Source organism: Gnatocerus cornutus, chromosome 9, assembly GCF_029298725.1.
Source record: "Gnatocerus cornutus isolate USDA-ARS CGAHR chromosome 9, icGnaCorn1.1, whole genome shotgun sequence".
Taxonomy (NCBI): domain Eukaryota; kingdom Metazoa; phylum Arthropoda; class Insecta; order Coleoptera; family Tenebrionidae; genus Gnatocerus; species Gnatocerus cornutus.
In genome coordinates this window covers 13,909,952-13,924,334 of record NC_142241.1, presented here as the reverse complement: position 1 = coordinate 13,924,334, position 14,383 = coordinate 13,909,952, and the positions used below count along the sequence as shown (strand labels likewise).

General features: G+C 37.8%; 6 protein-coding genes across 6 annotated transcripts; 2 read left to right on the top strand and 4 right to left on the bottom strand.

Moving 5' to 3' along the window:
• The first annotated feature begins 160 nt into the window (after positions 1 to 160).
• On the top strand, positions 161 to 2,122 carry LOC148169038 (UDP-glucosyltransferase 2-like). Its single transcript, XM_088045254.1, has 4 exons — positions 161 to 611; positions 659 to 1,456; positions 1,505 to 1,724; positions 1,774 to 2,122. The coding sequence occupies exons 1-4, from the start codon at positions 377 to 379 to the stop codon at positions 2,060 to 2,062; spliced, it is 1,542 nt and encodes a 513-aa protein (XP_087901380.1). The 5' UTR covers positions 161 to 376; the 3' UTR covers positions 2,063 to 2,122.
• A 511-nt stretch (positions 2,123 to 2,633) lies between these two features.
• LOC148169037 (UDP-glycosyltransferase UGT5-like) lies at positions 2,634 to 4,440 on the top strand. Its single transcript, XM_088045236.1, has 4 exons — positions 2,634 to 2,933; positions 2,976 to 3,776; positions 3,820 to 4,039; positions 4,085 to 4,440. Exons 1-4 carry the CDS (start codon positions 2,702 to 2,704, stop codon positions 4,356 to 4,358), a joined length of 1,527 nt encoding a protein of 508 aa, XP_087901362.1. The 5' UTR covers positions 2,634 to 2,701; the 3' UTR covers positions 4,359 to 4,440.
• A 1,753-nt stretch (positions 4,441 to 6,193) lies between these two features.
• Positions 6,194 to 8,142, bottom strand: LOC148169036 (UDP-glycosyltransferase UGT5-like). The gene is made up of 4 exons (XM_088045069.1): positions 7,685 to 8,142; positions 6,828 to 7,634; positions 6,562 to 6,781; positions 6,194 to 6,509 (listed from the first exon to the last, which is right to left on the bottom strand). The coding sequence occupies exons 1-4, from the start codon at positions 7,920 to 7,922 to the stop codon at positions 6,227 to 6,229; spliced, it is 1,548 nt and encodes a 515-aa protein (XP_087901195.1). The 5' UTR covers positions 7,923 to 8,142; the 3' UTR covers positions 6,194 to 6,226.
• Positions 8,143 to 8,523: 381 nt separating this feature from the next.
• Positions 8,524 to 10,256, bottom strand: LOC148169035 (UDP-glycosyltransferase UGT5-like). The gene is made up of 3 exons (XM_088045070.1): positions 9,931 to 10,256; positions 9,072 to 9,878; positions 8,524 to 9,027 (listed from the first exon to the last, which is right to left on the bottom strand). Exons 1-3 carry the CDS (start codon positions 10,178 to 10,180, stop codon positions 8,540 to 8,542), a joined length of 1,545 nt encoding a protein of 514 aa, XP_087901196.1. The 5' UTR covers positions 10,181 to 10,256; the 3' UTR covers positions 8,524 to 8,539.
• A 71-nt stretch (positions 10,257 to 10,327) lies between these two features.
• LOC148169034 (UDP-glycosyltransferase UGT5-like) lies at positions 10,328 to 12,166 on the bottom strand. Its single transcript, XM_088045071.1, has 3 exons — positions 11,776 to 12,166; positions 10,926 to 11,732; positions 10,328 to 10,881 (listed from the first exon to the last, which is right to left on the bottom strand). Exons 1-3 carry the CDS (start codon positions 12,014 to 12,016, stop codon positions 10,394 to 10,396), a joined length of 1,536 nt encoding a protein of 511 aa, XP_087901197.1. The 5' UTR covers positions 12,017 to 12,166; the 3' UTR covers positions 10,328 to 10,393.
• Positions 12,167 to 12,480: 314 nt separating this feature from the next.
• LOC148169033 (UDP-glycosyltransferase UGT5-like) lies at positions 12,481 to 14,194 on the bottom strand. The gene is made up of 3 exons (XM_088045559.1): positions 13,930 to 14,194; positions 13,079 to 13,885; positions 12,481 to 13,034 (listed from the first exon to the last, which is right to left on the bottom strand). Exons 1-3 carry the CDS (start codon positions 14,165 to 14,167, stop codon positions 12,547 to 12,549), a joined length of 1,533 nt encoding a protein of 510 aa, XP_087901685.1. The 5' UTR covers positions 14,168 to 14,194; the 3' UTR covers positions 12,481 to 12,546.
• Positions 14,195 to 14,383: the final 189 nt, after the last annotated feature.

The following is a 14,383-nucleotide window of genomic DNA, read 5'->3' as shown; positions in this document are numbered from 1 at the left end:
AATTAAAAATTCTGCAAATGTGTCAGGTACATCGACATCAGTCTAATTCTATTTACAAGTTGCGCGCGTTGTTCCATGATAACAACTAAACAAACATCATTCATTTCTGTTAAGCGGCAAATATCAACTTTCGTATCAATTTATCCTATAAATCCTCACATTTAAATATTTATAAAATACGGATGTTTTATCTCGAAATCAACCCCTTTTCGAACCGCAATTTAATTCACAGCAACTCTTCATAATAATAAGAGACATGATTCTATTTACGGCATCGCCTTATCTTGAATCAATTCATGCTTGTACTTGTGTAGTGTCAAAACCAAACGTTGTGAAACGTTTATAACAGTATAACAGTGACCTTCATCTTGTCGCCATGAAATCTCTTCTCGTTTTGGTGGTACTTTGTCAATTTCTAACCATCAATGGTTATAAAATCTTGGTCATCACCTCAATGCCGGCGCACAGTCATTTCACCCTAACATTTCGTTTGGCCGAAGAACTCTCTAACAGAAACCATCAAGTCACTTTTGTGAATCCGTATCCACAGAAAACTCCAATAAAAAATTTACGAGACGTTTCTCTTGAAGGTGTAATACCTTTTGTCGACGGTAAGTGATTAGTGATTAAATTAGAATTTCTAATCGTTTGTTTTTAGAAATACGAAAACAATTATTTGCTTATGGACCACTAGGGGCTCTTGGAAATCACTGGATGGACCGAGAATTAGGTTTCGGCCTCACAGAGTACGCGTTGAATAACACGGAGGTTCGAAAACTTTTACACTCAAAAGAATCTTTTGATGTTGTTGTAATCGAGCACTTTATAAACGAAGCGCTTGTTGGACTCGGATACCTCTTGAAAGCTCCCGTTGTGTTATTAGCACCAGTAGGTTCTTCCTATCGCAACAATTATATTTTTGGGAATCCTGGTCCCGCTTCGTACGTTCCTGATCTTCTCAGTGCTTACAGTAAACACATGAACTTTTGGCAAAGAGTTAAAAATTTTCTGATGCTCAATACCCACGAAGTCTTCAGAGAACTTTCCTTCTTACCACTACAACGAGAACTGTTCAAGAAATACGTCACTACTGAAATTGAACTCGAAGACGTTTTATACAATGTTAGTTTAATTCTTGCAACGTCGCATCCGAGTGTCACCGATGCCATCCCTCACTTACCCAACATTATAGAAATCGGAGGTTACCATTTATCACCGCCGAAGAAACTTCCCCAAGAACTACAAGACTTTTTGGATAATGCAAAAGAAGGAGTTGTTGTTTTTTCCATGGGTTCTAATTTAAAGAGCAAAGATCTAACTGTGGAAGTTCGAAAAGCACTTTTAAACTCGTTTGCAAAGATCAAAGCAAAAGTTTTGTGGAAATTCGAGACCAATTTACCTGAAGCTCCCAAAAACGTGAAAATCATGTCATGGTTGCCCCAACAAGACGTTTTAGGTAAAATTACCATTATTATCTTTTATCTTGAATCACTTTTATTTTAAGGCCATCCGAATGTCAAATGTTTTATCACCCATGGAGGTCTGCTTGGCAACATTGAAGCGGTGTACTATGGCGTACCATTGATAGGAATACCAATTTTTGGGGATCAGTTCAACAATATCGCAACTGCAATGAACAACGGTTACGCTCTTAGCGTCCCGTTGGACGAGTTGACTGAAGAGAGTTTCACCAAGGCTCTTAACGAAATTCTCAACAATCCTAAGTGAGTGTTTTAAAAAGTGGTACTACTGAAACTACTCGGATTTTTACAGGTACATGAATAATGTCAAACGAAGATCAAAATTCATGCACGATCAACCCTTGAAATCTATTGATTTGGCTGTTTACTGGATTGAACACGTGGCGCGGAACGGAGGCGCTCCGTTTTTGAAATCGGCAGCCGCTGTTCTGACGTGGTACCAGCGGGAGATGATTGACATTATTTTGTTTTTGACTCTTGTCACAGTCGTACTTTTTGTTATCTTTTATTTTATTATTAAGAAAATTCTTGGACTGTGTTTTGCTAAGCCAAAAGTTTCGAAGACCAAGAAAAATAAGTGAAGGAATTTCAATTAGTTTAATTTTATTGCTGTATTTGAATTGTGTAATAAACTGATCAAATTTTATTAAAAATACAATTTATTCCCAAACACCAAATTTCATCAAAAAATGCTAATGCTACCATTAAACAGTTTAATCATCGCTCTGATAATTTTTGATCAATTTTAGATAAATAAAAAGAAAAATGCAATGTATAATTTTAATTATGTACAAGCTCATTTAAGAACACTACTCTAGTTGCAGATTTAAAATTGGCAATACAAAATTTACTTAAAATTTCACTCTTCTTTCGCATAAAATAGCAGTAAACCAATTAAAATAGTGACAAAAACAGCCAGATAAGATAAAAAAAAATACATAATTATAACAATCTTGATACAATTTAGGTTGGTGGAACACACAATAATTCGTGAACAGAAAATCCTTTCTTGCTAACATAAAAAAAATAAAAATATGTAATTATATGCTAAAAATATTGATTTGTTCGTATTGTTAGTTTAATACACTTGATAAGAAATAATCTTAACGATTTTCAAATTTGTGCCTCATCATTCATCACAGCAGTGGAAATAAACAACCTAATAGTTAAGTCATTGTCTGACCGTGATAGTGCTAGTCTCAATTTGTTAGCGAGAGATAATGCATTTATTCCACCTTCTAATATTGTCCACTGTAAGCCTAGCTCATGGCTTCAAAATTCTCGCAATTTTCACCACACCAACAAAAAGTCACTACACTTTGACTTCGAAACTTTTCACTGAAATTGCCAAACGTGGTCATGAAGTAACTTTTATCACACCTTACCCTCAAGAAAATCCAGTGAAAAATCTCAAGGAAATTCCCGTAGAAAGTTTACAGACTGTGTTATCAGGTTAGTGTTGATTTTATCTGCTTGATATGATTTTTTTTACAGGCCCATTATCTTCAATGTTTGAAAAAATACCTGAGATGAACCCACTGGAAAAATCAATGTTGATGAATAAACTTCAGTATGAACTCACTAAACATTTCCTGTCACAAGAAACAATTCAAGAATTCTTAAAATCAAAACAACAATTTGATGCTGTTATTTTGTATTATTACTTGAACGACGCTCTACTGCCCATCGCTCATCATTTTAAAGCGCCTCTGATACTGTTGAAATCAATGCCACTTTACGTCACTGAGAGTTTTCAATTGGGCCATCCGACACCATCTTCTTATGTTCCTAACATTTTGCATGAATATACAGGGCGTATGAATTTTTGGCAGCGACTCAGAAACTCTTTCTACGATGTAGCTATGATTCTGTATTATCGTTGGTTCATGGTACCCAAACACAGACAACTAGTTCTCGATTACATTCCTGGAAAACCAGAACTGTACGAAATGATGAATAACGAGAGTCTGGTTTTGATTAATTCTCATGTTAGTACAAACGAAGCACTACCATTGGTACCCAACGCAGTGGAAATCGGTGGTTTTCATATAGTGGATCCCAAGCCATTACCAGAAGATCTTAAAAAATTCTTAGATGACTCTACCAATGGAGTCATTGTTTTTTCCATGGGTTCAATTCTCAAGAGCATTGATTTTCCGAAACATCAACGAGAAGCGTTGATTAGAACCTTCGCGAAATTAAAAGAAAACGTATTGTGGAAGTTCGAGGAAGATTTAACTGATCTGCCCAAAAATGTTAAAACCATGAAGTGGATTCCACAGTCTGATATTCTAGGTTTGTTTTTACGTAATTTAGCAAGAGATAATAAGTCTTTTAGGACACCCGAACGTCAAACTTTTGATTAACCATGGTGGTCTATTAAGTAGCATGGAAAGTGTGCATCGAGGAGTTCCAATACTTGGAATTCCTGTGTTTGCCGACCAACTTATGAATATGGCGCTAGCTGAAACCTACGAATATGCAATTCAAGTTCCTTACGCTCAATTGACCGAGGAGAAATTTTCCCGAGCTCTCAACGAAATTTTGAGCAACCCAAAGTAAGTGGAGATGAGTAAACAACTTCATTTGATAATAATTTCTAGATATCGCAATAATATAAAGAAACGATCTCTGATAATGCGTGATCGCCCTATTAAACCTTTAGATAACGCTCTTTATTGGATTGAGTACGTTATCAGGCATCAAGGAGCTCCACATCTCCGGTATCCAGGGGCGGATTTAAAATGGTACCAAAGGAACTTACTGGACGTCGTCGCGTTTGTTCTTGGAGTTATTGTCATATTAGTTATTGTGATACGGTTGATTCTGCGACGAATCTTAAGTAAGAAAACCGTGACTAAGCAAAAGAAAGCTTAAACATGTTTTGGTACGTTTCTAATTTCATGGCTAAGCATTCTAGCCTGATAACTGATAACAAATAAAATTTAATTAACAAAAAGTGTTTTTACTACTAATTCATCAATAAATATACTTTCACCCAACATAATAAAACGGATGAATTAAATTCCGAATTTACGAAGAGTAATAAAATCTTAAAAACCCATAAAATTCTCTTACCTGCATGTTAACACACACACACACAATTAGCACTAACTCTACCACTTCGTCAAAAAAAACTGAAATACTAACACTCCGCGGAAAAACGCAAACGCAACTCTGAAAGAGAAAACATCCATCGCGAGATCGATCGTCGTTCAAATCTCGTCACCCAAAATAAGCGAGATATCGATATCAAAAATTTGGCCATAGTTTTAGTCATGAATTTTTGCGAAAATTTGCAAATTTCGTTTGTGGAAAAATCAAAGAATTGTTTCTTATGTGAAAAATCGCGAAAAAAACGATGGCGCAAACCAGATCTCAATATCTGAAATAGTTTCTGAGATATCGAGCATGAATTGTTTGGAACCTTCAAAAATTTGGCCATCTGGCGACAACCCAAAATTTCAAACGGCCATAACTCGGTTATTTATTGACAAATTTTAAAAAATTATCATATTTTTGGATTCAGCGTGAAATTCTGCGTAAAATGAGACCCAAATTTGTTGAGTTTGCTTAATAAATAAACGAGGTATTGGCCAAAAACGGTTTTGAAATAGTATATTAAAACACCGAGTTTCATAAGGCAATTTTTTAGGCACGAATCCAAGTTTATAAAACGAGCGGCAAAGCCGCGAGTTTTATAATGGATGAGTGCCTAAATGGCCTTATGAACGAGGTTTTTATATTATTTTTCCTAATTTGTTCTTGTAACACAGCTATTTTCGCTATTTTCCAATTCGTTTTCAGTGCTAGAATATCCATTTCGATACGGAATGTTAGAATAGCATTGTTTCCATAGCAACTTGGGAATGTTTAAGATACAAATTAGGAAAACATCATTTTAGGGTGACTTTCAAGCAATGTTTTCAAAATGAAAATGACGTTTAATAGCATTGAATTATATGTATATCAGTCGAAAGAGGAGATTAAAATCTATCTACTGGCCAAATTTGAGATCTATAGGACAAACAGTTTGCGAGTTATGGCCAAAAATTAAAAAAAATGAAAAATTTTCATCGTTTGAGTCGCAATTTTTTTTCGCGAAAAATCGACTATTGAATTTTGGGCTTTTAAGCACTTTTTCTAACGTAAAATGAGCCGAAAAAAACGATGGCGCAAACCGCATCTCAATATCTCTAATAGTTTCCGAGATATTTAACTTTTAATATTGGGAAAAATGAGAAAAAAGTGAAAATCAACTATCCGAAACTTTGATCGGTCATAACTCGGTTATTTGCAGTCGTATCTGAATTTAAATCCCAGATTTGAAATCTGCGTAAAATTCTGCGTACACTGATGTATAATAACCCTAAAAAATAAGCGAGATATCGATTTCAGAAGTTTGGCCATAGTTTTAGTCATAAATTTTTGCGAAAATTTGCAAATTTTGTTTGTGGAAAAATCAAAGAACTGTTTCTTATGGCGGGCCCTGAGTGGTTCTCGCGCATAAGGCGCGACCTGAGAACTATAAGGTTCTAACTAACATTTGCATTAAATTGATCAGGGTTCACGTTATCAGTGATATCTCTTTAATTTATTGAGCATTTATTTAAAAAAATGGCAGAATCTATTAAAATCAATCTGGCTTGTTAAAATATAAACTCACTTCTTATTTATACATGATAGAAAATGTTTTAAAAGATCATTAAACAGACAATTTAAATAAATTTTTATTAAGTATCAAGCTAATTTTGTTTCCATTTTTTTGCTTTTGATTTTGAACACAATGAAAATGCGAACTTTAGAACTTTGCAACAAAGATAAACACTTAACAATAATATTATAAAAATCACAGCTATCACATCTAGAAGGAAATACTGGTACCAGGGCAAATCCACCCCTGCTACTTTCAAATGAGGGGCGCCCCCATGACGGATTATGTACTCAACCCAGTAGATTGCCGTGTCCATGGGTTTTACAAGACGATCGTGGAAAATCTTGGATCTTCTCTGGGCGTTCTGTGAGTACCTGGAATTTAATTTGTAGTTAAAATTTTTGTGAGTACTATAATTATTATTACTTGGGGTTATTTAAAACTTCTTGTAATTTCTCTGTTAGAGTTTTTTCGGAAACTTCTTGCCACTGCAGTGCTGTTCCAAATCCTTCATTGGCGATTTTCTGGGCGTTTAGTTTCTGGTCCGCTGCTATGGGGATGGCGAGTACTGGTACTCCATGGTAGACCGTCTCAGTGGTGCTCAGTAACCCTCCATGAGTTATAAAAAGTCGAAGGTTGGGATGAGCTAAACTTAAGTTATTTTTTTGTTAATAACTAATCGTACAACTAACCCAAGATGTCTTGTTGCGGCAACCACTTCCCCAGCTTCACATTTTTAGGTTGTCCAGGTAAAACATCGTCCTCCCATTTCCACAAGACTTTCATCTTTAACTTTGCAAAAGTTTTAAGAAAAGCGTCACGTTTTTCCACAGGCATATCTACACTTTTGATGTTAGAACCCATACTGAAGTAGATGACGCCTTCTTTAGCGTCATCGAGGAACTTCTGTAGATCCTCTGGTAACTTCTTCGGGGGTTGAACATGAAACCCTCCAACATCAATCATGTTTGGTACGAAAGGCACCGGTTGATTAACACTAGGATGCGAGTTAAGCAAAACCAAAGAAGTGTTGTACAAGACGTCATAAAACTCAGGACCCTCAGAAAAATACTTTTTGTATATTTTCCGTTGGCGCGGAAAGAAATAACCATTGTAAAGAATAAAAGAGTACGTTTGAAACATAATGTTGATCATTCGTTCATAAAACGTCATCCGACTAGAAAAACTGAAGAAGATGTCAGGTACGTAGGAAGGAGGCGCCGGGTTGCCCACCACCATATTGACCCAAGTATTAGCACCAACAGTACTAAATAAAATCATCGGAGCCTTAAAATGTGAAGCGAAACCTTTATGCGCCTCATTCATAAACTGCTCAATTATAACAACATCGAATTGTTCTTCAGAATGCAACAACTTTTGAACATTGGTGTGGTTGAGCGTGTTCTCGGTCATCTCAAGCAGCAATGGCGCGAAGAACAATAAAAACATGAAGGGACTCACATCCTGCATTTTAAACATGTTCATCTCACTCCTGCGTTCTAAATACGAGTTATTTTAGTAATGAAAGTGATAAGTAATATCAACTTACTTTCATGTTCTTCCAAGAACCCGGTCAATTCCACTTGCCGATAAGAACTCGGAGGTTTCTTTTCAATGAATGGAGTGATTATAGTAACGTCGTGACCTTGCTCGGCGAGATTTTTCATTAAAGAACTAGCTAAGATGTAGTGGCTGCGGGCCGGTATTGGAAAAACACCCAAAATTTTGGCACATTGCGACCAATGGACCGCCGCCGCTATCAAAACGAATAAAAAGAGATTTTTCATTGCGGTTTTTGGCACGGAACTGATATGAGTTATCACAACTATTTCCAGATGACCACCGCAATCATAACTCGTTAACACTCAGCACAATGTTTTTCAACCTTCGTGGGTTAATTGATGCAATTGTTTGTAAGAATGAAGGCCATGGTAGTTTAATAAAGCGCGCACGATCTCAACAACATGCGGTCTACTACTGAATAGATCGTCACACATTGAGTGGTGAGGTCTAAATTTACATTCTTTTAAACCAGTTATATCGTAGTGATGGAAATAGAGATTTTTAATGGAACTGAAATCTTTGCATTGGAACCTATGAACCCACGTAATTAATCATTATCTATTACACTGCTTGATCATTTTGCTATGTTTGTATTACATATTAGACTGATTCTAGAAAATCAGGCAATTTGAAGTACCTAGGTATTAAGTACTCTGACAAAAATAGCGACATGTCATTACGATAAAATGACTAATAACGACTCCTATCATTTAAAAACAAATTTTTTCTACTTGTGCTTTCTTTTCTTTTCTTTAAATTAGTTATACTTATTTGTGTAAACATCTTTTTCTCTAACATTCCGCAATTTTAAATTTAACCGAAAAATATTTTTTTGGCGTGTTTATTCCTTTTTCACTTTCTGTTTCTTTCCTCTACAACACAATCCAACAACCTTACAAAAAAGAAAAACAAAAACGGCACCAACTGCTGCCACAACTGCCACAACATCCAATGAGAAGTATTGGTACCATGGCAAATCCAATGCCGCCACCCTCAAATGGGACGTCCCATGTCTCAGCACGTACTCAATCCAGTACATCGCCAAATCCATCGGTTTTACCAACCGGTCATGAAAAATTTTCGATCGCATTTGAGCGTTCTTCCGGTACTTGGTATCCCCCAAAACTTGCTTAATTTTTTCCAATAAAGTCTCCGTTGTGACATCGTGGAATGGTAATTGGAGCCCAATTCCATGGCTTTCGATCTGTTTAGCGTTAAGATGTTGGTCGCCACCGACAGGTATGGCGACTACTGGTACGGCGTGGTATATAATTTCGATGGTACTAAGAAGTCCAGCGTGGGTGACAAAGAGCTTGACGTTCGGGTGAGCTGCAATTAACTATCATTATTAGTTTGCGTTATTCGTTCCATACCTAAGACATCTTGTTGAGGCAGCCACTTCTCAATCCGAACGTTTGGAGGCTTGTCGGGGAGGTCATCGTCTTCCCATTTCCACAACACGTCCTCTTTTAACAGTTTGAAGGTGTTAATAAGAGCTTGACGTTTCTCTGGAGGGAGGAAAACGCTTTTTATGTGGGATCCCAAACTGAAGTAAATCACCCCATTTTTAGCACTATCTAAGTAGTTTTGAAGATCTTTTGGTAACTTCTTCGGCGGTCGAACATGGAAGCCTCCAATATCAACCATTTGAGGAACATAAGGAACCGGTTGGTTTGTGCTCACGTGAGAGTTAAGAAGAACAAGAGACACGTTGTACATAGCATCCTCAATGTTAACACCATTGGGAAAGTTCTCATTGATGATTCGTTGTTGTCGAGGAAGTAAATAAACTTTTTTAATAATAATATTCCAGAGAAAGCTAACAGTGTTAGTTAACCGTTGCGTGAACGTCAAATCTCCAGAGTAACCCAACTTGAGATCAGCAACGTAAGATAACGGCGTTGGGTTTCCAACCAAGTCATTGATGTAAATGTTGGCACCCATCGTACTTAACATCACCAAAGGAGCGTGAAAATGCGCCGCAAAAGCTTTGTGAGCGTGGTTGTTCATTTCCTCCATTATAACCAAATCAAACGTTTCCCCAGACGCTATTAATCTCTTTACTTCATCGTCTTTAAAAACTTCTTCTGTCATATCCGTCATAATTTTAGCCATAAAAGGTGCGAAAATGAAAGGATTAATATTGCGTTTCTCAAAAAAATTAACCGATTTGAACCGCTCTGGAATTCGCAATTAGAACTGTTGGAAGAAGTTGAAGAATTGGTAACTTACTCTCGTGAGCTTCAACAAATCCGGTGAGGGTAATGTCGCGGTACGACCCGTTCTTCGGAGGATCTTTCTCACCAAAAGGACTTATGACGGTTACTTGGTGACCTCGATCCGCAAGAGCTCGCATCAGCGAACTGCCTAAGATGTAGTGGCTGCGAGCGGCCATGTGGAAGATCCCCAAAATTTTGGCTGGATGCACCGGGTTCAAAACTAGGAGAACCAACAATGTAGGAAACCATATTTTAACCAACATGGTTTTTGGGGTTTATAACAGGCAATAAAAGTTACGTGCGATAAACGGTGGATGGGATTTAATCGCACGAACTGATTGCTTTTGGTGCTTATTATCTTATCGCTAATGTTATCATTTGTCTCCTCTCTTGCCAAATTTAATCAAACGAAGATTTCAATATTGTTTTATTATACGTAAAAACAACATATAAATAAGAATAAAAAACTAATCAGGTCAGAGTTGTTTCGCTTTCAGTTTCTTTCTTTTACAACACAGCCCAACAACCTTACAAAGAAGATAAACAACAACAATGCCAACTGTTATCAAAGTGACCACAATATCCAATAACCAGTATTTGTACCATGGTAAGTCCAATGCTGCCACCCTCAAATGTGACGTTCCATGTCTCAGTACGTATTCGATCCAGTACATCGCCAAATCCAGCGGTTTTACCAACCGATCATGGAAAAATTTTGACCGTGCTTGAGCATTTTTTCGGTACTGAGGATCCTCCGAAACTTGCTTAATTTTTTCCAAGAGTCTCTCTGTTGTGATATCGTGGAATGATAACATGAGCCCAATTCCATAGTTCTCGATCTGTTTGGCGTTGAGATTCTGATCGCCACCGATGGGTATTGCCAGAACTGGTATTCCATGATAAACAATTTCGATGGTACTGAGAAGACCGGCATGGGTGATGAAGAGTTTTACATTAGGATGGGCTACAACAAACTGTGACTTTTGGTGGGTGTAAATCCTCACTTACCTAAAATGTCTTGTTGTGGTAACCACTTCTCGATGCGGACATTTGGAGGTTTGTCAGGAAGTTGGTCATCCTCCCATTTCCACAACACGTCTTCTTTTAACTGTTTGAACGTGTCGATAAGAGCTTGGCGTTTTTCCGCAGGAAGAAGAACACTTTTCATGTTAGAGCCCAAACTGAAATAGATAACTCCATTCTTGGCGTTGTCTAAATAGTCTTGAAGATCTTTCGGTAGTTTCTTGGGGGGCTTCACGTGATAGCCTCCAATATCAACCATTTGAGGAACGTAAGGAACTGGTTGATTCGTACTAACATGAGAGTTAAGAAGAACAAGAGACACGTTATAAATCACATCTCTTATGTTAGCCCCATTAGGAAAGTACTCATTGATTATCCGTTGCTGCCGAGGAAGAGTATAAACTTGTTTGATAATCTCACTCCAAAGAAAGTTAACGCTGTTAACTAACCTTTGCGTGAACGTGAAATTTCCAGAGTAGCCCAACACAAAATCAGAAGTGTAAGCCAATGGTGATGGATTACCAACCAAATCATTGACCCAACTGTTAGCTCCTAAAGAACTCAACACCACTAAAGAAGCCCCGAAGTGAGCGGCAAAGGCTTTGTGGGCATGATTCATCATCTCTTCCACAACAACCAAATCAAATTTCTCATTAGAAGCGATCAATTCCTTCACTTCTGGAACTTGTAAAACCTCCTCCGTCATATCTGTCATTAACTTAGCCATCAAAGGTGCCATAATTAAAGGATTGATGTCGCGTTTTTCAAATAAATTAAACGATTTTATACGTTCTGAAACCCATAGTTGGAGACGTTTTTCAAAATTGGGACTTACCGTCGTGGGCTTCTGCAAATCCCGTAAGAATAATACTACGGTACGACCCGTTCTTTGGAGGATCTTTTTCACCGAAAGTGCTAATTATAGTGACATCATGACCGCGATCTGCAAGGGCTCGCATCAACGAACTTCCTAAAATATGGTGACTACGGGAGGACATGTGGAAGACCCCCAAAATTCTAGCAGGAGCCACTGGGTTTAACACCAGGAGGACCAACAAAAGTGGAAACCACCGCATGGTGTTGTTATAACAAGTACACAGTTATCAAACTTGGAGTTCTCACGTAACACTGACAATGATTGTTAGGAATTCTTCAATTTGGATTAGGAGATAGTAGCGTTATCTTTGGAGTACTGAGCTCAACTAGTTACATTGTGAGAGTCATTGAGTTAGGCAACTTAGCGATTTATTCGGGAGTGATGAGCCGATCATAAATTGACCTTGACATTGTTATCTCTTCAGAAAATTTGGTTTTCTCGCTCTCTATGGCTCGTGTAAACTTTATTCGGTCGATTTTACGCGAATTTTTAGAACAAACTTGGTCTATTAGGGCTCATTTTACTCAAAATTACACGCAGATTTTAAATCCGTGCTTAAAATCCACTTACGACAACAAATAACTGAGTTATGACTTACTGAGTTACTACACCATGAGCTCATTTCTTTTGCTGTTCACTGTACTCAGAAGGGATAGAAAAAAGTACGAAAATTTGTTTATTACAATCCATTTGACCACTTGCCAACTTCAAGAAAAACAAATTCCAAAGTTATTGCTGCTTTACCTTTTGCTTCTTCGTTCGACAACACAATCTAACAACCTTGCAAAGAATAAAAACAGCAACAGCACCAACAGCTGTCAGAAAAGCTATAACATCTAATAAGAAGTACTGGTACCATGGCAAATCCAGTGCTGCCACCCTCAAATGAGACGTCCCATGTCTCAGCACGTACTCAATCCAGTACATTGCAGTATCCATGGGTTTTACCAAGCGATCATGGAAAAATTTCGATCGTACTTGGGCATTTTTCCGGTACTGAGGGTCCTCCGAAACCTGCTTAATTTTTTCCAAGAGTGTCTCCGTTGTGATGTCGTGGAACGATAACATGCGCCCAATTCCATGGTCCTCGATCTGTTTGGCGTTAAGAGTCTGGTCGCCACCGATGGGTATTGCCAGAACTGGTATTCCGTGGTAAATAATTTCGATGGTACTTAGAAGACCGGCGTGGGTGATGAAGAGTTTTACATTGGGATGGGCTACAACAAACTGTGACTTTTGGTGGCTGCAAATCCTTACTTACCTAAAATGTCTTGTTGAGGTAACCACTTCTCGATGCGGACATTTGGAGGTTTGTCAGGAAGTTGGTCATCCTCCCATTTCCACAACACGTCTTCTTTCAACTGTTTGAACGTGTCGATAAGAGCTTGGCGTTTTTCCGCAGGAAGAAGAATGCTTTTCATGTTGGAGCCCAAACTGAAATAGATAACTCCGTTTTTGGCGTTGTCTAAGTAGTCTTGAAGATCTTTGGGTAGTTTCTTCGGTGGTTTTACGTGAAAACCTCCAATATCGATCATTTGGGGAACATAAGGAACCGGTTGGTTTGTGCTAACGTGAGAATTAAGAAGAACAAGAGACACGTTATACATGATATCTTTGATGTTCGGACTATTGGGGAAGTTATTATTGATAATTCCTTGCTGCCGAGGAAGCATGTAAACTTCATCGATTACCTTCTTATAAAGAAAGTAGAAACTGTTGGTCAATCTTTGGTGAAACGTCAAATTCCCAGACATACCCAACATGAAGTCAGGAGCATAAGCCAACGGCGTTGGGTTACCCACCAAATCATTAACCCAATTGTTAGCACCTAAGGTACTCAACACCACTAAATGAGCTCCAAAATGAGCAGCAAACGCTTTGTGTGCGTGATTCATAAACTCTTCGACAATAACCAAATCAAATTTTTCATCAGAAGCGATCAATTCCTTCACTGCTGCAATATCGAAAACTTCTTCCGCCATATCAGTCATCATTTTCGCCGCAAAAGGAGCAATAATCAAAGGACTTATGTCGTGTTTTTCAAAAACACCAAACGACTGAATGCGTTCTGAAACTCACACTCAAAGACGATTTTCAATAACGTTAACTTACTGTCATGGGCTTCTGTAAATCCAGTGAGGATAATATCGCGGTACGACCCGTTCTTCGGAGGAACTTTCTCACCAAAAGCACTAATGACTGTTACATCGTGACCACGGTCAGCTAGAGCTCGCATTATCGAACTGCCTAAAATGTAGTGACTGCGGGAGGACATGTGGAAGACCCCCAAAATTTTGGCAGGGGTCACTGGGTTCAAGACCAGGAGCACCAACACCAAAGGAAACCACATTTTGATTATCGTAAAAATGTTGTGATTCGTTTTATAGATGTGTCTCTTATCTTCTTATCAAAATACGATTATGTCACGTAATACTGACAACGAAGGTGAAAATTGTAAAGTATTGATTAGGAGATGAGTATCGATATCACTGAAGTATTTGCGTTGTGAAAATAACTCTGTAGAATCACTTATTATTATTTCATGAATCATTCTGAAGAGATAAGG